This window comes from Schistocerca americana, chromosome 6 (genome assembly GCF_021461395.2).
Source record: "Schistocerca americana isolate TAMUIC-IGC-003095 chromosome 6, iqSchAmer2.1, whole genome shotgun sequence".
In the NCBI taxonomy this organism is placed as follows: Eukaryota; Metazoa; Arthropoda; class Insecta; order Orthoptera; family Acrididae; genus Schistocerca; species Schistocerca americana.
Window position 1 is genome coordinate 559,087,285 of NC_060124.1, and position 25,128 is coordinate 559,112,412.

The following is a 25,128-nucleotide window of genomic DNA, read 5'->3' on the forward strand; positions in this document are numbered from 1 at the left end:
TAAATGTGAATTGCAGAGTAATCATGTAGATGTAGATACCTATTATTTTTTAGTTCACTCCTTAAAGTTTCAAAAATTAGCTGTGTGTCTTGACTAAAATATTAATCTTATAAGTAATTGTGCAAAGAAAAGAATGTTGGAAGATCATCTAAATTCATATCATCAAATGCAGACTGTATTCCTTCTGACCAGAGTACGGGGCAACAGTAACACAACTACAGACAACATTTTCGTTCGTTCATTACTGGAGATGTATTCCATTAGTAAAAGGGTAAATAGCCTTTCAGATCATGATGCACAAATTTTAACACTAACAGGCATTTGAAATCGAGCCCCCCCCCCCCCCCCCCTCGCGCATGTACACACACACACACACACACACACACACACACACACACACACACACACACTCTCTCTCTCTCTCTCTCTCTCTCTCTCTCTCTCTCTCTCTGCAAATATAATTTCAAAATATTTTGAAATGTTTATTCTGTGGTAACAGAGGATTTATTAAACCTCATGAAAGAACAAGAGTGGCAGGATGTTTACAGCACTGATAACGTAGAGGACAAATATAATGCTTTCCTCACCAAGTTTCTCATGCTCTTTGAAATTTTCTTTCCATTAGTATGTTTAAAACTGCATACTGACATTAATAGGTGGTCGGGATTGGCGATTAATGGGGTAAGGATATCATGTAGAACAAAGTGGGTATTGTATCAAAATGTTAGAAATATTCACAATCAAGTTGCAGTAGCCCGTTACAAATGTAATGTGAGGTGCTTAAAAATATTATTAGGAAGTCACTTGCTCAGTTGTAAAGGACATATCTTGGGCAACAGCACAACATGAAGGATATAAAATCAGCACATACTTAAAATGTTTGTGTTACTAATAAATCATTAGAGGTGGATTAAATAAAAACTTAGTTTCTACAGGAAATCATATAACACTCTTCAAAATTGACTTTACAAGACTGCTGTGTGAAATACAAGACTGCTTTTTGAAATACTCCTTTTTGATACAGACAAGGGGAGATTGAATCAATAATTAAACTGCTGAGAACTCTCATGAATATGATGGGCCACCTCGCAGGATACTAAAACACTGTTCTGCATATTTCAGCCTGATACTTAGCCACATTTGAAATTTTTTGCTTTTGAAATGGTCAGTTTCCTGAACAATTAAAGTACTTAATAGCAAAACGGCATTATGCAAAAAAAAAAAAGAAGAAGAAGAAGAAGAAGTGGATGAACAGACAATTCTAGACCTTTTTCTATGCCATTGGTGCTTGCAAAAGTTATTGAAAAAGGCTGTATGTGGAAATTGTTCATTTCAGTTCATGTGATTTCCTGTCAAACATAGGTGGTTTTAGATTTGATTTAACAACTGGAAATGCTATATTCTCTTTCCTTTTTAAGAACACTGGTTGGATAAAACAAATTTGTGAACATGAAGCATCATCATTGATTTAAATAATGCATTTGATTGTATTTTCATTTGTTTATGATATGCATCTTTATATTTTGGGGTAACCCTTCCCATTAACGAACAACATTTTTTGCTCAGAAATGAACAGTTTGAGCAATATATGGCGTAAGTTCACAAACCTCAAGTCAATCCCTGTTCGTGAGTCCGGGAATTCTGACTCTGACCTTATATTTCTATATACTGTTTTTAATGTCACTTGTTATTAGCAATATGATTTTGTTGTTGTGGTATTCTGTCTGAAGACTGGTTTGATGCAGATCTCCATGCTACCCTTTCATCCCTCCATACTAAATTGGTGATACCTTGATGTTTCAGAATGTGTCCTGTCAAGTGATCCCTTCTTTTAGTCAAGTTGTGCTTCAAATTTCTCTTCTCCTCAATTCTATTCAGTACCTCCTCATTAGTTATGCGATATACCCACCTAATCGTCAGCATTATCTGTAGCACCAGATTTAAAAAGCTTCTATTCTCTTCTTGTCTGAACTGCTTATCATCTCTGTTTCACTTACATACGTGACTACATTCCAGACTAATACCTTCATAAAAGACTTCCTGACACTTAAATTTATGTTCTATGTTAACAAATTGCTCTTCTTCAGAGAAGCGCTTTTCTTGCCATTACCAGTCTACATTTTATATTGTGTGTCCTTCAACCATCATCAGTTATTTTGCTGAAAACTCATCTACTACTTTAAATGTCTCATTTCCTAATCTAATTCCCTCAATATCACCTGATTTAATTCAACTGCATTCCATTATCCTTCTTTTGCTTTTGTTGATATTCATCTTATATCCTCCTTTCAAGACATTGTCCATTCTGTTCAATTGCTCTTCCAGGTCCTTTGCTGTCTCTGACATAATTACAGTCATTGGCAGACCTTGAAAATTTTGTTTCTTCTCCCTGAACTTTTATTCCTACTCAAAATCTTTCTTTGGTTTCCTTTACTTCTTGCTCAGTGTACAGTCTGAATAACATCTGGGGTAGGCTACGACCTTGTCTCACTCCCTTCTGAGGTACACTTCCCTTTCATACCCCTCGACTCATAACTTCCGTCTGTTGCCTGTACAAGTTGTAAATAGGCATTCATTTCCTGCATTTCATCTCTGTGACCTCCAAAATTTTAAAAAGAGTATTCCAGTCAGCATTTTCTAAGAGAAGTTGTAGGATCAATATTGCTTCTCATGTTTCTACATTTCTTTCAGGACCCAGCTGACCTTCACTGATGACAGCTTCTACTAGTTTTCCATTCTTCTGTAAGGAACTCGTGTTAGTATTTTACAACCAACACTTACTAAATTGATAGTTTGGCAATATTCACATCTGTCAGCTCCTACTTACTTTGGAATTGGAATTATAATATTCTCCTTGAAGTCTGAGGGTATTTCACGTGTATCATACATCTAGCACACCAGATGGAAGAGTTGTGCTATGGCTGACTCTCCCAGTGCAATCAGTAGCTCTGAGCTGCTACCTTTACAAATTGCCATTGGTCCCTCTGTCAGGTGTTTAGATGTGTGGGAGGTGTGAACCATCACCTAAGGTGGGTGCGCCCCCTTCTGAAGGGGGCCCCCAGTTGGAAGGAGCATGCCATCAGAGACATGCTGGCATTCATGGGGGATTTTCCTGCAATAAGCCAGTCATCTTCACAATTAACGTCTATGAAATGTAAATGGAATGAGGCTAACAATTCAAAGAGCCTTCCAGTGGCACAACGGTTCCTCATGGTTTCACATACTGAGGATGGTCAGACCTTCACAACAGCAGATCCGTTTATTATTCAGAAAGGTGTCGATGCAATTGCCAGCCCTGTGAAATCCTCTCATTTACAGAATGCCACTTTGCTTTTGGAGACTACTTCCGATTCTTAGACACAACTACTGCTTGCCGCTTTGTTTCTCCATTGGATATCCTGTTCATATCAAGGCCTATACAACTCTTCCTGTGGTGTTATTTACAGCAGGCTGCTCGACGCTCTGACTGAGGGCAAAATCGAAACATACCTCTCTGATTAGGGTGTCATTACCATCCATCGAGTGATGAAAAATATAGATGCCTCCTTAGTGCCCACACGCACTCTTTTTCTCATCTTTGATAGAATGGGGCTGCTGTCCAAGATCACAGCAGGTTACGAAGTAATCACAGTCTGACCATACATTCCGAACCTGATGCTCTGCTACCAGTGTCATCGTTTCAACCACACTCGAATGCCTTGTCGACACCTGGCCAAATGTGTAACCTGTGGTAGGGTTGCACACGAGGACGACTGTCTGCCTCCCTCCTCCACGGTCTATCAACTGCATTGGTGATCATCCTGCCTCCTCTCGTCGAGATTGTCTCATGTATCTCGATGAGTGGGCTATCCAAGAGATCCGGTTAAAGGAATAGTTCCTTACCTGGTCACTCGTGGTGGCCGGAGTGGCCGTGCGGTTCTAGGCGCTACAGTCTGGAACCGAGCGACCGCTACGGTCGCAGGTTCGAATCCTGCCACGGGCATGGATGTGTGTGATGTCCTTAGGTTAGTTAGGTTTAATTAGTTCTAAGTTCTAGGCGACTGATGACCTCAGAAGTTAAGTTGCATAGTGTTCAGAGCCATTTGGTCACTCGCAAGATATTGGCTACTTGCAAACCCTGTGTTCTACCATCTGGTACTTATAGTACTGTTCTTGCTTCATCTCACTCCATGAAGAACACGGCCACTGTAGTGCCTCGAGAATTTCGGGAGAAATTCTACAGACACTCGTATTTCACCATCTTGAACACATGATGTTTTAAGGAGGACTGTGTGAGAGTGGAAATGTGTCTACTGTGCCACGGTTTATGTGTGTGCGGGATGGGCGTGTGTTACGAGAAGACTAAAGTTGTGACGGTATATCGGCGCTGACAAGTGGTGCCCACGCACACCTTGGAAGCCATATGTCCAGTACAAGGAGTAATCAAGGGCTACTCTTCGGCAGTGAAATAAATAGTAGTGACTGTTGGGAACAAATGAAATATGTATTATCTCATGACTCTTATACTCTGTTGTTTGACTTGCTAGCAGCTAGAACTGTTTTGACAAGGGTTATTAAAACCAAAAGAGACTGTAATGATATATGTCAAGTACTAAGGTTTTCCAGACGGGGTTGATTTCAGAGACTTGAAAGCACATGTGAAACTTGTGTAGTTGTTTTATTGTGAAGAAGAAAATGTAGCGAAGTTGATATGAAAGTATTCTGAGAGTAAGAAATCATTTCAAAAGTAGAGTAGTAGTTCAGCATAATTTCCCTAACCAGCACGAAATCTTCAGAGAAGCAGCACTGTGAAGATCAATGGAGCCGTCTGTCCTGAGAAGAAGATTGGCTGCACACAATACATAAATCACCTGCGACAGACGCGTAAGTCTTGCACCTCAGTACCACACACTCTCCAGTCATTAGGAAAACGTTATAACATGGTGACCGTGACGGGACCCGAAGAAAGTGGGAATTTTATGACAGAAATCGAGATCAGAAGATATTGAGTTGCCATAGCAACTGAGAGGAACAAGGCAAAGAAACTGTTATGCAGAGTTGGATTCTGCCTAAAAGAAGAAAAGGGTGAAATAGTTAATAAGCACGAAACAGAGAAAGACGCAGAGAATAGTTCGACTGAGAAGAATTGGTGTGGGGAAGTAAGAGTCCTCAAATATTTGTCGATCCAGCCTACGCAGTTTCCTGCCAGTGCCGACGCAGTAACCAGCCGTCGTCGCCGACTGCAACTGCCATTCACTGTTGCTTCCATTGTGTGGGCTAACCTCCGACGGCTCTCTGAGACCAAGATCCATTCCCCAGTTTCTGACCTGACAGTAGCAGACAATGTCATGGCGGATGCTGTTGCTATCTCCAATACCTTTTGCCGCTATTTTGCAGAAATTTTGAGCTCTTCCCACCATCACCTTGTCTTCCTCCATCAGAAATGAGCGGAGGAGGCTAGGGAAATTAATTATCTTCTCAGAATCGTGAGTGCTACAATGCCGCCTTTACTACGAGCAAGCTAGATCATGCTCTCACTTCATCCTGATCCTCCACCCCAGGGCCAGATGCTGTTCACATTCAGATGTTGCAGCATCTTTCTCTTGCAGGCAAGCACTTTCTGCTTAATATGTACAACTGCATCTGGGTAGAGGGCACATTTCCCAGACAATGGTGTGAAACCACTGTGATACCCATACCTAAACCTGGTAAGAACAACCACCTTCCTTCTGGCTACCAACCCATCTCTCTCACCAGCTGTGTTTGCAAGGTACTGGAATGTATGATTCATGCCCGGCTGGTGTGGTGGCTCGAGTCTCACAATTTACAAAGTACTGCACACCGTGGATTTTGAGCTCACCTTTGTGCAGTTGACCATCTCGTCACTTTGTGCACCCATGTCATGAATAGTTTCCTGTGGAAATCCCAGACCGTGGCCATGTTTTTTGATTTGGAGAAAGCCTACGACACCTGTTGGAGTACCGGTATCCTTTGTACACTCTGCACATGGGGCTTCCGTGGCTTCCTGCACCCATTTACTTGAGGAATTTTTAAAAGACTGAGTTTTCAAGTTCTGTGTAGATTCTGCCTTGTCAGACACCTTTATCCAGGAGAACAGTGTGCCTCAGGGTTCTGTACTGAACATCATCCTCTTTGCTATTGCCATTAACCCTACAATGGCCTGTCTCCTGCCGGGAATTTCTGGCTCCCTTTTTGTTGAAGATTTTGTCAACTATTGCAGTTCTCCATGGGCCTGTCTCATTGAGCAGTGTCTTCAGTGATGTCTCGATTGTCTTTACTCATGGAACATTGACAATGGCTTTTGTTTTTCCACTGACAAAACCGTCTGTATGAATTTGTGCTGGTGCAATTGGTTTCTCTCACCATCTTTACATCTTGGGCCTGTTGCACTTCTGTTCACTGGAACTATGAAATTCCTGGGGCTCATGCTTGATAGGACACACTCTTGGTTCTTGCACATGTCTTACCTGGCAGCCCACTGTATGCGGTCCCTCAATTTCCTCCATGTCCTCAAAGATACCTCCCAGGCTACAGATCGAACCACCCTCATCTGTTTGTACCGGTCCCTTGTCCATTTGAAACTAGACTATGGGTGTTTTGTTTATGATCTACACATATGTCCCTCTTATGCCGTCTCAATACTGCCCACCATCGTGGCATCCATTCAGCCACTGGTGCCTTTTACACCAGCCCAGTTGAGAGTCTGTATGCAGAAGCTGCTGAACTACTACTTGACTTTCTCCTTAGCAGTTATGCATGCCATTTCTCTGCCATGTGTGGCCACACATCCAATGCCTCCTTCTTTGATTACTCCTTTGTTTTCCAGTATGGAGTGCATCCCTCTTCTCTGTTACCTCCTGGAGTTCACTTTCAGCTTTTGTTCCTGTAGCTTAACTTCACACTACCTGCAACTTTGCCGGTGGGTGTGAACCCTTCGCCACCTTGGGTTTGTGTGGCAGCCCATGTTCACCTTGGCCTTCATTTGAACCTAAGGACACTACTCCAGCTTCATTGTATTGCCTTCAGTTTCATGACCTTTGCATGGAACTCCGTGATAGTACCTTTGTGTACACTGATTGCTCTCGGACTGACCATGGTGTAGGGTGTGCCTTTATCATTGGCGCCAATGTTTTTTGGTATCGGCTTCCGGCTCATTGCTCAGTATATACAGCAGAGCCTTTCTCCCTGTATCAGGCCACAGAGTACATCCGACAACACAGGTTTTTCAATTGTTTCCTCTGCTGAGATTCTCTCAGCACTCTTCAAAGCCTCTGTGTGATGTGCACTGCCCTTCCCTTAGTGCGATGGGTCGAGGAAAACTGTCACTTGCTCGCTCTTGATGGGACCTCTGTGATGATTATCTGGGTTTGTCGTCATGTTGACCTGCCAGGAAATGAGTCTGTTGACACTGCTGCCAAGACCTTGGCATCCCCACTGGTCCTCCCTTCGTGGTAATAAGCTCCAGGTTATTAAGCCTCTCCCAGTGGCTTGGATGACCCCCTATCAGCCCTCCCACTGTGAGGAGGTCATTTTAACTAGGTTACGTATTGGGCACTGTCTTTTTAGCCATCACTATTTGTTAAGTGGTGCTCCCCCACCACTCTGTGCACATTGCGTCCACGTTTTAACTGGCCACTATTTCCTGATGGAATGTCCATTTTTTAACAGTTTATGTTCCCGCTTGGGTTTGCAGTCAGTTATCGGCCATTTTAGTGAATGATGCACGGTCTGTCAACCACCTTTTACTTTTTATCTGTCTTAGTAATATGGTGAAGGCCATTTAATTTTTAGTTCTGGACCTCTGTTTCTCTATGGTGTATTTTATAGACCTTTCTCCACCCCCCCTGTTTTTAGCTGTTTTGTCTTATGTCTATTGAGATTGAAGTGGAGCAATTTTTTAACTCCTCTCTGTCTTTGTGTTCTATAGTTTTGACATGATCGCATATGACCCTAGCTGGTCCCCCTGCTGCCTACACCTGTGCATATTTGTGTGTTCCGAGGAAGGACTTTAACCAAAATTTTGGCATACTCATCTTCAGCTTGATGAGTTAACCTATTCTTATACACATACTAAAGTGATCTTAAATTGTGATATGAATTTGTGGTCACTACATATCTTCATGAGGTGAAATGTTTAGTATTGTGAAAAGAGACTTTAAAAGTGACATACTGTTTTTCAGATTTAACCGTTCCTTCCTGATTCTGAGAGACCTACCCTTCCTTTTTTTTTAATGTTACCCCAACATGTCTCTCTCTCCTCCCTGAAGGAGGAACTATTTGTTCCAAAAGCTGTAAGCTGTGCCTTCATGTGTAGTATCTATTGACAGTACTACACATATTCCTCCTGAAGGTAAACTAGTGGCCAACAATTCTGTCCCACAATTTATTAGTTTTCTCAGTTGAATTTGACTCTGACACAATGAAAGTAGTTTTATTATTTGATGGGAAACACTTAACGTCACCATCATTGTTTTGTGAGAACCTGCAACATTTAACACTTCTTAAACTGATGAATCCTTCATAAGAATGAGTGAATCAATTAATTTAAGTATCAGAAATTAGCTGTTGCATTTTCAAGTTTTCAGTTGTCTGATATGTTATACTGTTACCAATCACAGTTTTATCTCTAGAATTAAATAACTTCTGTTTTATCCTTTGCAAACAACTTAACCACCTCAATGCTAAGCTTATATTTTATGAAGGAGCAGTTTGTATTGAAGGTCAATGCTTCAAACTGAGAAAAAATAAGATTAAAATACTAAATTTAATAAATTGTTGTGATTCTTTAAAATTGTACCAAATGCTGAACTATGTGCAATACTCAATATTAAATTCTTAAATATTATGACAACAGTGCCGCTGGAAGTATTGTTGTGATGAAATAATCACTTAATCATTAGTGTAGGGTATATTAGCAGATTACAGTATGTGATAAACAGATTCTAGTCCAAAATTATTAACAACAAGCAGAAATTACCTTTATTTCCTGAAGAGAGACTTCAATAAACAGCTTTTTTTCAAGCATATGTGTTGCCACTTACTGGGAACATGCAGAAATGAAAACAAGTGATGCACTGAAAGCATATTGGCTTCAGTACATGCTACAATCAGGTACCACAAAGAAGTAGAAAAAATATAATTTGGGTGTAGCATTTATGTTTCATAAAGACCGACTAGGTTAAATGGTGCTTTATAACTGGCTTTTACTCCTTATGTTTCAGAAAAAATTATGAAGTACACTTAACTCCAAATAGAATTCCACTTATATAAAAATTTCTTCAGCATTGTAGTCCATGAACTTCAGTTCTCAGTAAAAAATGCATTAATGGGTTAGTGAACTGAGAGAGTGCTTTCATTGTTTATTGAAAAAGTGTATAAATGTTACGTGCTTGTGTTTTATCTGAAACTTAGGGAACCCCCTTGTAATTTATTACTTTGGCAGAAATTTTTACAAGCTGCAAAGTGAAATATTACTCTGAACTTATGTAGCTTACAATGATACAAATTTGTCAGTTTAATACAAATTACCAATGTTATTTTATCTAGTCACACTTGTTTGCTGAAAATTCAAATACATCATTCATACACCATTGTCACACAAGTTGGCGTCATGCACTGAATCATACTGTTTAATACATTTTCATTTGCACCATTACTTATGAGAACATAGCAACATTTCCAAAAACCTTACTGACCATGACACAAAGATTTCCAGTACAGTGCTCACACTGACAAAAAAAAAAAAAAAAAAAAAAAAAAAAAAAAAAAAAAAAAAAAAAAAAAAAAAAAAAAAACACACACTTTCTCTGCTACTTTGTTTCTGAAAGACCATTACAGTTTATGTTCTGCTCATCAAGGTATGTATTTGCCCATATATTTCACTGATGGTGTGGTCATCCCTGGGAAGACAACTTTTCCATCTACCTTGTAATCATTATATACCATTTCAGTCAACAACTCATAGCCTGCACGCTGTGCTTGTTTTTGAGAGGCCATGGCAGTGAAAGCTGTTGCTGTTGCCTTCAGTCCAACACCTTTCACAAGTTGAAATCGAGCACGTAAAATCTCAAGTCCCACATTTTGTCCTCTGTATTTTGGTAATACAGTTAGTCCCACAGCACTCATGTAGTGGTCCACCCCATAATGCTCAAATACATCAAGTTGCTTTGGTAGATCTTCCATCAACATACGCCAAATTTTTCTCATTGCCTCGCCTTTCACCTATAAAAGTAAATGTTCGTTAATTTTCATTCCCTTGGTATTGGCCAATGTTGCATATACTTAGTTTGATGTCAAATTCCTTGTGATTTATAAGTTTGAAACCATTAGCTATTGCCTGTATTTGTCACATAAATGTGGGATATTACAGAAGTGTTAGTTTCATTCATGATAACTGTGATAGGGAGACAAAAAAGGAGGATTTTCTGCTATTAGTTACAACATCTGCATGCATAAAATTGAATGAAATATTTAATTAAAGTGTTTGCACATGTATTTTACAACTGGTTTGGTGATTCCAGAAAAAAATAACGTATGGCAATAAAACAGTGCTCTGTATTTTTTCCTATTGTAATTTTAATTTCCTTTTGGAGTCCCTTTCCTTTGTAGGAGACCACCCCTTGGTGCAGACATTGAGTCTTACAATTGTGGTGGTATCTGATCTGAGTTAATTGTTTTAAAATTTGGAAGTAGAAGAAATTTTCTTTGAGATATTTGGCCAGCAAGGAGGGGAAGGGGTTGGTGTAAAGTTCCTGATTAGCAGGTCTTGCAGCAATGTCATGGATTCAATTTCAAAATTTGCCATAATGTGTTGTGTGCAATTTCTAGGTGACGTGTCCAGCAAAAAGGGGTATTGAGAGATTAGGTTGCATGCCAACACTGGGTTTTACCTTTTCTCTTCCATTCTTGATGAAAACCAAAACGCAATATTACACTGCACAAGCCCGAATCAGCTGTCACTTAATACATACACACAACTGTATTCCACAACATATCAGGAGAAGGCAAGCACAAATCCCCTCCAGAATATGGCATTTATGGGTCTGCCTTGATGGAAAACTTTGTTTGTTATCCCCAGACTTTTTCAGTGATAATTTTGTCATGATCAGTGGATTACCCCCCCTCCCCCCCCCCCCTCCCACCACCCCGGCCCCCTCATGAACCATGGACCTTGCTGTTGGTGGGGAGGCTTGCGTGCCTCAGCGATAGAGATAGCCGTACCGTAGGTGCAACCACAACGGAGGGGTATCTGTTGAGAGGCCAGACAAACGTGTGGTTCCTGAAGAGGGGCAGCAGCCTTTGCAGTAGTTGCAGGGGCAACAGTATGGATGATTGACTGATCTGGTCTTGTAAAGTAACCAAAACGGCCTTGCTGTGCTGGTACTAAGAACGGTTGAAAGCAAGGGGAAACTACAGCTGTAACTTTTCCCGAGGGCATGCAGCTTTACTGTATGGTAAAATGATGATGGCATCCTCTTGGGTAAAATATTCCAGAGGTAAAATAGTCCCACATTCGGATCTCCAGGCGGGGACTACTCAAGAGGACGTCATTATCAGGAGAAAGAAAACTGACGTTCTACGGACCGAAGCGTGGAATGTCACCCTTAATCAGGCAGGTAGGCTAGAAAATTTAAAAAGAGAAATGGATAGGTTAAAGTTAGATATAGTGGGAATTAGTGAAGTTCGGTGGCGGGAGGAACAAGACTCTTGGTGAGGTGAATACAGGGTTATAAATACAGAATCAAATAGGGGTAATGCAGGAGTTGGTTTAAAAAATGGCTCTGAGCACTATGGGCCTTAACATCTAAGGTCATCAGTCCCCTAGAACTTAGAACTACCTATACCTAACTAACCTAAGGACATCACACACATCCATGCCCGAGGCAGGATTCGAACCTGCGACCGTAGCAGTCGCGGGGTTCCGGACTGAAGCGCCTAGCACCGCAAGACCACCGCGGCCAGCTAGTTGGTTTAATAATGAATAAAAAAATAGGAGTGTGGGTAAGCATAGTGAAAGCATTATTGTGGCCAAGATAGACACGAAGCCCATGCCTACTACAGTAGTACAAGTTTATATGCCAACTAGCTCTGCCGATGACGAAGAAATTGAAGAAATTTATGATGAAATAAAAGAAATTATTCAGATAGAGAAGGTAGTCGAAAATTTTATAGTCATGGGTGACTGGAATTCGGTAGTAGGAAAAGGGAGAGAAGGAAACGTAATAGGTGACTATGGATTGGGGGTAAGAAATGAAAGAGGAAGCCGCCTGGTAGAATTTTGCACAGAGCATAACTTAATCATAGCTAACACTTGGTTCAAGAATCATAAAAGAAGGTTGTATGGAAGAAGCCTGTAAATACTGACAGGTTTTAGATAGATTATATAATGGTAAGACAGAGAAGTTTTAAGTTGTAAGACATTTCCAGGGGCAGATGTGGACTCTGACCACAATCTATTAGTTATGAACTGTACATTAAAACTGAAGAAACTGCAAAAAGGTGGGAATTTAAGGAGATGGGACCTGGATAAACTGAAAGAACCAGAGGTTGTACAGAGTTTCAGGGAGAGCATAAGGGAACAATTGACAGGAATGGGGGAAAGAAATACAGTTGAAGAAGAATGGGTAGCTTTGAGAAATGAAATAGTGAAGGCAGCAGAGGATCAAGTAGGTAAAAAGACGAGGGCTAGTAGAAATCCTTGGATAACAGAAGAGATTCTGAATTTAAGTGATGAAAGGAGAAAATACAAAAATGCAGTAAGTGAAGCAGGCAAAAAGGGATACAAACGTCTCAAAAATGAGATCGACAGGAAGTGCAAAATGGCTAAGCAGGGATGGCTAGAGGACAAATGTAAGGATGTAGAGGCTTATCTCACTAGGGGTGAGATAGATACTGCCTACAGGAAAATTAAGGAGCTCTTTGGAGGAAGGAGAACCACTTGCATGAATATCAAGAGCTTTGATGGAAACCCAATTCTAAGTAAAGAAGGGAAAGCAGAAAGGTGGAAGGAGTATATAGAGGGTCTATACAGGGGCGATGTTCTTGAGGACAATATTATGGAAATGGAATAGGAGGTAGATGAAGATGAAATGGGAGATACGATACTGCTTGAAGAGTTTGACAGAGCACTGAAAGATCTAAGTCGAAACAAGGCCCTGGAAGTAGACAACATTCCATTAGAATTACTGACAGCCTTGGGGGAGCCAGGCCTAACAAAACTCTACCATCTGGTGAGCAAGATGTATGAGACAGGCGAAATTCCCTTAGACTTCAAGAAGAATATAATAATTCCAATCCCAAAGAAAGCAGGTGTTGACAGATGTGAAAATTACTGAACTATCAGTTTAATAAGTCACAGCTGCAAAATACTAATGTGAATTCTTTACAGACGAATTGAATAACTGGTAGAAGCTGACCTCGGGGAAGATCAGCTTGGATTCTGTAGAAATGTTGGAACACGTGAGGCAATACTGACCCTACGATTTATCTTAGAAGAATGATTAAGGAAAGCCAAACCTACGTTTCTAGCATTAGAGAAAGCTTATGACAATGTGGACTGGAATACTCTCTTTCCAATTCTGTAGATGGCAGGGGTAAAATACAGGGAGCGAAAGGCTATTTATAATTTGTACAGAAACCAGATGGCAGTTATAACAGTCGAGGGCCATGAAAGGGAAGCAGTGGTTGTAGCCTCTTCCCGAAGTTATTCAATCTGTATATTGAGCAAGCAGTGAAGGAAACAAAAGAAAAATTCGGAGTAGGAATTAAAATCCATGGAGAAGAAATAAAAGCTTTGAGGTTCGCCGATGACATTGTAATTCTGTCAGAGACAGCAAAGGACTTGGAGGAGCAGTTGAGTGGAATGGATAGTGTCTTGAAGGGAGGATATAAGATGAACATCAACAAAATCAAAACAAGCATAATGGAATGTAGTCGAATTAAGTCGGGTGATGCTGAGGTTATTAGATTAGGAAATGAGACACTTAAAGTAGTAAAGGAGTTTTGCTATTTGGGGAGCAAAATAACTGATGATGGTTGAAGTAGAGAGTATATAAAATGTAGACTGGCAATGGCAAAGAAAGCCTTTCTGAAGAAGAGAAATTTGTTAACATCGAGTATTGATTTAAGTGTCAGGAAGTCATTTCCGAAAGTATTTGTATGGAGTGTAGCCATGTATGGAAGTGAAACATGGACGACAAATAGTTTAGACAAGAAGAGAATAGAAGGTTTCGAAATGTTGTGCTACAGAAGAATGCTGAAGATTAGATGGGTAGATCACATAACTAATGAGGAGGTATTGAATAGGATTGGGGAGAAGAGAAGTTTGTGGCACAACTTGACTAGAAGAAGGGATTGGTTAGTAGGATATGTTCTGAGCCATCGAGGGATCACCAATTTAGTATTGGAGGGCAGCGTGGAGGGTAAAAATTGTAGAGGGAGACCAAGAGATGAATATACCAAGCAGATTCAGAAGGATGTAGGTTGCTGTAGGTACTAGGAGATGAAGAAACTTGCACAGGATAGAGTAGCATGGAGAGCTGCATCAAACAGGCTCAGGAGTGAAGACCACCACCACCACCACAACAACAACAACAACAGTGGGTTTACACCCGTTTTCATTTTTTTTCGTTTTCTGACCCCCCCTCCCCTCCCATGTCACTGCATTAACAGGTTGTTCCTCATACAATCTATCACATGATAACCTTTATGTTCCAGGTTACTTCTCTGGAAGCTTTATCTTTGAGCATAACAAATGCAGGTAATCAGTCCCCTGTAATGGTATGATTGTGTAACTGTTAGTTTGGCATCCACATCTGTTAGTATAGGGCAGTTCCCGTGAATGTATCACTTAGAGCCATATTTGTTGTTAACTGGATTCAGCTGTTACAAAAAATTTACACTGCTAGTTTCGAAAGCAATCAGAAAAGGTTACTTCTAAGCTATTAATTTATTCTGCACATTTATTTTTATATTGAAACTTGAAACTTTATGTGATTTAATTAATTTTGTTGTTACTTAACTTCTGTAAATAGTCAGCATTCAGCCCTTTATATAGACATATAACACCATGGAAACATGCTATATAATTAAAAGCAAGCTACAGTCAGAGGTGGATTTTCTATTTTTTCTAAAGTGTTTTGCAATCTATTAACAATCTTACAATACTTGGCAAGAAAGCAATCACATTTGTAGCAGCTGGCCGCGGTGGTCTCGCGGTTCTAGGCGCGCAGTCCGGAACTGTGCGACTGCTATGGTCGCAGGTTTGAATCCTGCCTCGGGCATGGATGTGTGTGATGTCCTTAGGTTAGTTAGGTTTAAGTAGTTCTAAGTTCTAGGGGACTGATGACCACAGCAGTTGAGTCCCATAGTGATCAGAGCCATTTTTTGAACATTTGTAGCAATGAACTCACAACATTCAAATTTTTGTAAAAGCAGGGAATGACAGAATGAGGCTTACTGAGCTAAGGAAAATCTTTCCTGTGAAATAAAGATAAAACAATAATCAAAATATAGGCAGTCAATTTGCAAGTACATATTTGTGAAGTGAAATTACGCTGCTGGGTAACATATCAATACCATGTTGCTCCACTCTGTGCACTGTTACCTGAATGGATCCGTCATGGCATACTGTGCACAAAGTATTGTTCAAGCTTGTCACACACTATGGTAGCAGTCCTTCTGAGGTAATACAGTGTGTGAGAATGATTTCTGCTATGATGCATTGCATTTTTCATCTAGTTCCAAGCATACTCAATTTGGATTCAGATCAGTAGAGCAGATAACACATGCTGTTCCATTCAGTTGATTCCTGCCTCCTGGAGGAAGAGGAAGATGTTTACAAGGTGGTTGCAGTGTGCCCTGGCATGATTGCCTTGAGAGGTAAAACCCATGACTGAAAAGTTGACTGTAGGACTGGATAGTAGAGTAGAGAAGCCTGTGCAGATACAGCAAAGAGCTAAGTTAACACTTGACAGTGATAAATTACGGTATAACAGTCCAAAATATGACTGGCCGACATTTTTGCTGAAAACATTGGACTATTAGCTTGAAATATGCATTGAGATCTTAAATGATTATCATCAGGCATCAAACATGTCCTGAACTTATCGGTGAACAGATCCTGATCTCATTGTGCCACTGATCAGTGTTTCTTTCCAGGTGCTGTTGTGCGGCCACCGAACCTTATCATCATCATCAACATCATTTTCAGATTTCAATTTCTTAACATGTGGCAGTTCTGTGTAGGTGGGATTTGTACTGTCGCAATACCTGACAAAAATAGCGAAGCACCCAGAAGACATGGTCATACGTTAATGTCACTTTGTACTCGTGCATACCAACAACAGGCATGTAAATAATTGGAGACAGAAAGGCCACCAGAGTGCATTAGCTTTTTCATGTTTGTTGTTGTTACTGAGCCTTGTAGGGTATATAAGGGTGGTGTGAACAATATCAAATGCTGAGTGATTACTGTGAAGGACAATGAGATGATTCATACCCATGTGAGGCAGTGTTGTCACCATCTGACAGATTTTGAAAGGGGTCTCCTGCACTTCGTCATTTGGCTGGCTAGTCAAATTGTGCAATATCAAATTGTTTGGGGGCATTTGGAGGTGTAGGTGGCCTGATGTTGGACTGCATGGGAATGTGAGGCAAGGCATACTCCTTGTTGAGGTATTGTGGATCAAGCCCATTGGGACCCCTTCACGTACGTGCCTGCTATCCAAAATCTCCCTGCACCATTGGTTGGAGTGCATCAGCAGCCAGAATAGAGAATTAATGCCCCACGTATCAGCTGTCATTAACACGACAACACAAATATCTATATTTCAAGTGGTGCCTGCAAGCATAGACAGCTGATAAATGGCATCATTTGGTGTTCAGTGATGAATAATGGTTCTTCGCTACCCCAGATGATGATTATTTTAGAGTATGGTGGTGACTTAGGGAGAAGTCCCATTTGCCCAATGCTTTGGAGAGGCATAGCAGTATTATTCCACTTTCAACAAAGCAGTGTGTATGTGTTGGGGGGGGGGGGGGGGGGGCTGAGGGATGTGCACGTATGAACTGTCTGCATTATGTTGAGGTACTCCCACTCCCGTGGCCAGCAAGATCCCCAAGAACATGTGTGGCGCCAGCTCAGATCCCAACTGCATCCCAGTGCCATTATCTAGGATCCAAGATATCAAGGACTAGTTACAACAACTGAGGGCCAGGTTGCCTGAAGGGAGAATATAATGGCTTTATGACACACTTAAATAAGTGTGTGCATCCATAAAAGTCTGGGGTTAACAAACAAATTTTTCCATCAAGGCAGACCCATAAATGCCACATTCTGGAGGGGATTTGTGACTGCCTTCTCCTGATATGTTGTGGAATGTCAGTTGTGTGTATGTTATTAAGTGACAGCTGATTCGGGCTTGTGCAGTGTAATATTGTGTTTTGGTTTTCATCAAGAATGGAAGAGAAAAGGTAAACCCCAGTGTCGGCATGCAATCTAATCTCTCAATACCCCTTTTTGCTGGACATGTCACCTAGAAATTACACACAACACATTATGGCAAATTTTGAAACTGAATCCGTGACATTGCTGCAAGACCTGCTAATCAGGAACTTTACATCAACCCCTTCCCCTCCTTGCTAGCCAAATATCTCAAAGAAAATTTCTTCTACTCCAAATTCTAAAACAATTACCTCAGATCAGATACTACCACAATTGTAAGACTCAATGTCTGCACTGCCAGGTTATTTGTAAATTTGACTCTATTTTGTAACTGGTGAAAAAAATTCACTTTTTTTGTTGGGCAGTGTAATTGTAACAGATGCTAAAGAGGCAAAATTGATCATGTGGAGATGGTTGTGTACTGTTTGGGTCTATACAGCCCTCCCAGTTGCCTCCAAAGAAGCTGTGTTCAGTACTGTTGCATTTTCCTCAGGTTACCTAAGAGCCATAATTTGTAGGTACCAATCATCAACTTATAGCATTATTTCTGAGTAACCACAACAAAGCAAATTGTCAGTAATTTGTTCCATATGACAGAGACAGAATGTTCAAATGACACCGCTATGGGAATGCCAATTCAGCAGGTGGCTAAGTGTGCTGAGAAGTCTTCTTGTTGTAAAGTAGGAAAAAGTGTGCAGTCTAAACTCAAATTCAGATTCAGATTCAGATTCTTTATTAGTCATTCAGCATTGTTACATGCAATAGACTTTGTCAGTTCACTTAACCTATTAATTTTACAAAAAAAATTTTTACATATTTAAGTTGATATTGGGCATCTCTAAAAATTCTTCTAATGAATAGAATGGATTAGTTAACAAGAAGTTATGAACATTGTCTTTAAATAATTTGTCAGGCTTGATTGACCCATTTTTAGACAATTTGTTATATATTTTAATTGCCATATACTTATGACTATTGTTAGTTTTAGCTAATCTATTTTGTGGCAACAGCAGAGAAGTACACTTTCTTGTATAGTAGCCATGTCTTTCATTTGTTACACTTAAATTAGGTAGTTCAGCAAGTATGTAGTTAACACTGTCAAGAATATATAAATTAATTACTGTTAAAATTCTGTATTTAGTGAACAATGGTTTGCAATGTGTTCTATTATCTACCTTAGCCATCACTCTGATTGCTTTCTTCTGGATCACCATAATTTCATTTATTTTTCTGCTGTTTCCCCAGAGTATTAACCCATATCTTAAAACAGATTGAAAAAAGGCAAAGTACGCTGTCCTTACGTACTCAAATGTCACACAACACATCAGCCTCTTCAACAAATATATAACTCTTGACAACCTAACCACTATGTGATCAACATGAGAGTTCCATGTTAGACTGTTGTCAAGTACAATACCTAAAAACTTTGCCTTTTGTTTTTCTATTTTTGTAGTCTTTGATAGACTGAACCACATATTCTGAGTCTTTTCCTCATTTAATAGCAGACCATTGGCATTAAACCATGATGTTGCATTTTCTTTTGCCAATTTCATATCACTTACAAGGTTATCAAGTACATGGTTTACAGATAGAAAAGTTGTGTCATCTGCATACATGTATGTCTTTACCTCTATATTTCCTGGTAAGTCATTTATGTGTACAAGGAAAAGAAGTGGTCCCAATTTAGATCCCTGTGGCAGTCCATGTTGAACCTCAAGTATGTTTGACAGATGACTTCCTGAACTCACCACCTGATTCCTTTTATTGAGGTATGACCATCTGAGGCACTCTTGACAGAGTTAAAGTCTGCAACAGGTGTGCTGTCATTTTCTTCTTGTAGTGTTATAATTATGGAAACTCCTGATCTACAAATTAAATTTTATTGCAGAAACTGTAACATATATAGTGACATACTTCAAGTATTTGACAAAAACATTTTCCACTTGAGTATGTCCCCATTACTGGACAGATGGGTGGCAACTCTTTAGTACATAACTTCCTGAAAAAGTTTGGAAAACTGTGCGAGGAGAACGTGTCACGGATACAGTGAACCATCTTTTAATCTGTCCAGAAAAATGTCCAAATTAATGACACATCTAACCAAAATATTGCAGCCTATATGGCCTTGGACTTTTAATTGTATTATTAGAAATGTGATTAACACTATGTTTGTATTTACTTTTAATGTCCTGATTTTTCTTACTTGTCATGAGAACGTATTAGAAATTTTTATTTTGCTAGAGCTCCTTCTTTGGGGCAGTTTTCTGCTTTCTCTTCGGCACTACTTGCAACAGCTTTCTCAGCTGCTTTTAAAAATTAGTGTTTAAAATATATTCCATATATAAATTGCCCTTTCTCCCATCCTGTTCAACAGAAATAGGATCATCTTCTGTAGCTCCTTTCCTCATCTCTCATTTAATGATATTTCACATTTGGTTTGATTTTGTCTGAGCTGTAAATATCACACAAGATGTACATATTCCTGTATTTCATTTTCTAACTTCATTTAATATTCTGCTGTATATAATATCAAAGTTTTTCCAAGTTAATAATGATACTGATTATTTTGTAAGTACTAATTTTTCATTTGAAGATGCTGTGATACCTGTAATGATCCAGTTTCTTCTATAGCATCCTGGTACTGAATTATGTTTCTGGGATAATTGATTTGAAGAATGGATGCAGACTTATGTAGAAACATTACAGCTGACATTGGGCACAATGTAAGCTGCACCCCAGTCAATACCTTTTAAGTGTTCTTTAAAACCATCCATAGTGTTTTCATTTAATGGTCACATTGTTTTTTTAAATGTTTGTGAACTGTACATGCAGGTAAGTTACAGAATGTGAATAACTGTATAGTTATCTGACTGTCCATTTACCACAGGGTAGGCATGTCTTTGTTGGACTACCATTGCTGTCTCCAGCTAATTGAGTAGGGAAACTAGGAATGGCTAACAGAATATTTAAATTGTTTTGTTGTCAGATTTCCCTCAGAAACATACAATGACATTGCCACAGATTAGTAATATTTTCCTTCTGTATGAGAGGCAGCATAACATAATTTTGCCACTTACACTTTACTATAAATTAAAAGTGCTTATTTTTGCACTCTTAGCTTACAGTTCATCCTCATCAGCTCTATTATTGTGTTCAACAATATGTCTCTATGCTGGTCCCATGTTTTACAATGCCATGTACCTGCCTTCATTTAGGCCTTCCCCTCAGTCTTTTCTCTACCCTTAAAATCCAACCAAGGACTTACTGTATTTACTCGAATCTAAGCCGCACTTTTTTCCGGTTTTTGTAATCCAAAAAACCGCCTGCGGCTTAGAATCGAGTGCAAAGCAAGCAGAAGTTCTGAAAAATGTTGGTACTTGGTAGGTGCCACCACAACTAACTTCTGCCGTTGAATATATGTAGCGCTACACAGGCATGCTTTGTAGGCACAGAGATAAATACTGGCGCCAAAACCTCTGCGTCAGTTAATAAATTTAAAAAAAAAGAGCAAGACGAGCTTTTTTTCTCCGCCCCGAGTTTCGACCACTGCATTTTCATACATTACCCAACGAAGTAAATACAAATTCCGTATTGTTCATCTTCGAAAGTAGCAGAATTTCAATGTACTACGAAAATCCGACTGGCAAGACTGTTGCTAATAGGATCCTGATGAAATGTGAATCACATGCAGTTTTCTCTTCACCATAAGAACAATACGAATATAAACATTTTGCCATGTATTCTTTCGTGTTTGCTGCTATCTCATTTAAATCCTGTCTGCCTAATAAACTACGAAACTACAGTGAGACAACAGCAAACGCGGAAGAATATACGTATCGTGTCATGTTTATATTCGTATTATTCTTATGCCTAATAGTGATACAGTCAGAAATGAAGCACGGCAACTGACTGGATTTTTAAATCTAAAATGACTAATTTCTGTGCAGAATTTGATGTACTAAAGAAGCGGCCGCAAAGATTTTCAAACGGAGAAAAATTTTCGCCTAACTCTCGTTCAGAACATGTTCTATCAAACGCAGTCTATTATTTGGTTCTTGTTGATCATTATCAAAGAAAGCAGCAGTGTAAGTAACAACAAGTAGCAGTCACTTGCCATTGTTTCGCTAATGAGACAATTCCTCTCTTTTTTTAATTGTAAGCGGCGGTAGCGCGCACAAAAGCAAGCCATGCCGCGGGCGGCGACAGGCCGTAAACACTCACTATCAGAATGCGACAAACAATGCATGACGCAGTACAGTAATGCATTTTCAGCTTAGAGTGACGTAAACGCCTATAACAAAGAAAACGGCACTTATCAGATCAAAGCAAAATAAGCAATCGATTCAAACCACACGAAGCACGTGAAAAAGGGAGGGTACCCGTATAAATACGGACGCAGCGCCTGACGCATAGCAATGGCTACCTGGTAAAGCTTAACTGCTAAGCTTACGACTCGAACCAAACTATTGTAGCTGTATCGTCTTTCATTCGACCTAAATTGTGTCTCATATTACAATGGACCAACTTTGTTGCGATTTGAAGGTGCGGCCTAAAACTTTTCTCTCCCCTTGAATTTCGAGTCTCAAATTTCAGGTGTGGCTTAGATTCAGGAATTTTTTTTTTCCTTGATTTCGAGTCTCATTTTTCAGGTGCGGCTTAGATTCGAGTGCGGCTTAGATTCGAGTAAATACGGTACTTGCTCCAGTATTAAAATTACAAAAGAGAGCCACACCATGCATTGCAAGTGTATCACCTAGAGAATCCTGCAGAAATAAATTCAGGGAGCTAAAAATTTTAACAGTAGCATCAGAGAGAGAGAGAGAGAGAGAGAGAGAGAAAGTGTGTGTGTGTGTGTGTGTGTGTGTGTGTGTGTGTGTGTGTGTGTTTTTGCCCTTACAGTGTTAATATTATATTGAAATAAAAAATTAAATAGTGTGTCAGTATAAATTCTGTATAACCTACTATTATGACATTTCCTGTGAAAATTCTATAAAATATATGTATGTGTACTATTTTTTTGTAACTAGCTATGTATATGTGAGATTTATGTAAACATGAAGTGTCCAATATCATTGTAAGAAATTATCCACGGGCAAATAAAGAACGAAGAATAAAGCTCCCACTCACCTGGCCACATGTGTTGCCCTCCTCCACCTCTATTTCATTTTCATTTTGATCACAACTACACCTTCCACTACAGTCTGTGCCCTGGTCTATTTATTTATGTCTCAGTCTTCCAGTAATTCTCACCTTACATCTCGCGACTGCTGTCACTGAACAGCATAGAGTTTCTGAATGGTTTTTGCATTAAATATGCAGTTTGGAAAACCACACATCATTTAACAAGAGCTCTCCAAACTGATTTTGCTCTTCTACTTAAGCTGTGTTTAGTTTTTGTCTTCAGTAGTTCTAAATACTCATAAATCAATACAGTGACTTCATTGTTTTAATGTATATGATTCTCTTTTCAATGTGTTTTATCCTATTTTGATCATAACATAATTTGTTTTCCTCACCTATCATTTTTAATTATTTTAATTACACTGTTTACAGATGCTGACGGTTCAATCCCGTCTCCGGCCATCCTGATTTAGGTTTTCCGTGATTTCCCTAAATCGTTTCAGGCAAATGCCGGGATGGTTCCTTTGAAAGGGCACGGCTGATTTCCTTCCCAATCCTTCCCTAACCCGAGCTTGCGCTCCGTCTCTAATGACCTCGTTGTCGACGGGACGTTAAAACACTAACCACCACCACTACAGATGCTGAAAGCTGCTCTCTATTCATATTGGACTACCATGAATAGCCAGCTAATTTGTGATCACTTACATTATGTTTCTTTATCCGTGTGTTCTCCTGTCATCATAAAGATAAATTTCATCAGTTCCTTTCTAGCTTTAATGTTGTTCAAAAGGAACAGACAATTAATTTAATTTAATTCTACAACCTATTCCTTCCCTGCTCCCACTACTCTCATCCCTGTGTAAACTTACATGTTTTACATGAATTACTTAACTGATGATTTTATGTAGGGACATGACAATCTTCAATGAGCAGCCCACTATAATTCCAGCAATAGAGAAGTCCATGATGTATAAGTTTAGTAATGTTAATGTTTTGCTAGTAATGGATATTAGCTGCCTGAATGAAAAGGGGGAAGGCAGACCTACTGTAAGTGGAATGTGAACAATGTTATGATTTGACATTTTTTGCTAAGACAAACCACTGTGATTAATGTAAATCATTTCAACAGCCAGAGAAGTTCCTAATGTTAACTAGCGACTGGATTTAGCACCTATGAATTACTGAAAATTCACTTTCATTTAAACATTAAGCCTAATTATTACATAGTTATGTTTATTGAAATATTTTGCAAGAACCCAAGTATGATCTTTGTCATAATAAGATTACAATCAATGGAGATGAAAAATGGAAATTATTCAGTAACTGTAAATTCCAATATGTTTACAAAATGCTCTTGTTTACAAAATGCTCTTACCTCATCAGGATTTGATTTCTCTCCTTTGGTGACAACACATGTTATATTGGTCCCAATGATTTCTTCTTGACCATCTGGATATTCTCTTATAGCTACAAGACCAACATTCTGCCTTAGTGATTCCTTCCACATTATTCTAGTGTCTTCCATAGATGTTTTATCTGCCATTAAATTAATTGTCTTGCAAATATCCTCATCTCGGACAAAGTATACCATCATGAGTCTGTCAACAATTTCTTCATGCATTTCAGGAGTGGCATCCTGTATTCTGTAGACGAGCTTAGAACCATCTGCTAAAGTTGTTTTGCCTTCACACCTAGCCCAAACTTGAGGAAATGCAACATCAGCTGGCCTCTTCCAGTTTGATGGCATTTTGTTTATTTTGATTCAGTGAACATAAAATGCTGAAACCAAGGGATTTCTGTGGCCTTCTTATATGGTGTCGTTGACTGAACTGTGCCACATGAGAGGTCATTATCATGGTTATGAAATGAAGTAAGATCTTATCTAGAATTTCTGGCACTTTGGCTTGAATAACATGATAAAAGGCAGGGATTGTTTAGAAGGTCATAAGTCATCTTATCTCTAGAAAAGAACTTATTTTGTTATCAGACACTCCCACCTCTTAAGATGTTTTTTTTTTTCCTTCCTGCCTTATGTAATTGTGTATTTCTTATAAGTCATCTCCAAAGACAGAGAGCCAGGGAATGTCAAGAGGCAGTACATTTGTGTTAGTGAAAGTAAAGAAACAAATTGTTTAAATGATGGATGTACAGCTTTATCTTGCCTTAACTTACTACTTAATTACTTACTTACTAACTTACTTAAGTCATAGATAAATCTGCCTCAATTTTTGTAAAAGAAGAGAGAAACACAAAATATTAAACACTAAAATGTAATGTATGAAATAAATGATTCCATATGTTAAAGATAAACTGAAACAAAAAAATCACCCATTGTAGGAATATTGCGAAAATAACAAGACTGATGGAGAGAAAGACATAAAATAAGATTACTGAAATGATTTAAAAACATATTCTTCATTTTTCACCGTCCATCAAGAAGGAGAGTATATATATGGAATGAACCGCAAAACAAAAACAATTTTTTAAAATCTTTTATGTGGTGTACTGCATACAAAAGTGTCACTTTGCTACACATCAGTTACTATACATCTGTTGAAGCCTAG

The 25,128-nt window shown here is 39.2% G+C and overlaps 1 protein-coding gene across 2 annotated transcripts; it reads right to left on the reverse strand.

Annotated features, from left to right (window-relative positions):
* Positions 1-373: 373 nt before the first annotated feature.
* On the reverse strand, positions 374-24,413 carry LOC124619746. 2 transcript variants are annotated; one of them, XR_006980119.1, is made up of 3 exons: positions 23,940-24,413; positions 9,794-10,221; positions 374-410 (listed from the first exon to the last, which is right to left on the reverse strand). XR_006980119.1 is itself a non-coding variant. In XM_047146325.1 (2 exons), exons 1-2 carry the CDS (start codon positions 24,309-24,311, stop codon positions 9,853-9,855), a joined length of 741 nt encoding a protein of 246 aa, XP_047002281.1. In that variant the 5' UTR covers positions 24,312-24,413; the 3' UTR covers positions 8,954-9,852. The 2 variants fall into 2 exon arrangements, 1 of the variants encoding a protein (XP_047002281.1); XM_047146325.1 differs by lacking the exon at positions 374-410 and having other exon boundaries at positions 8,954-10,221.
* Positions 24,414-25,128: the final 715 nt, after the last annotated feature.

Coding starts and splice junctions, on each gene's coding strand:
- LOC124619746 (XM_047146325.1), bottom strand. CDS start 24,311: ATGCCATCAAACTGGAAGAGGCCAGCTGATGTTGCATTTCCTCAAGTT. Junction 10,222..23,939: donor AGAAATCAAATCCTGATGAG/GTAAGAGCATTT, acceptor TTACTTTTATAG/GTGAAAGGCGAGGCAATGAG.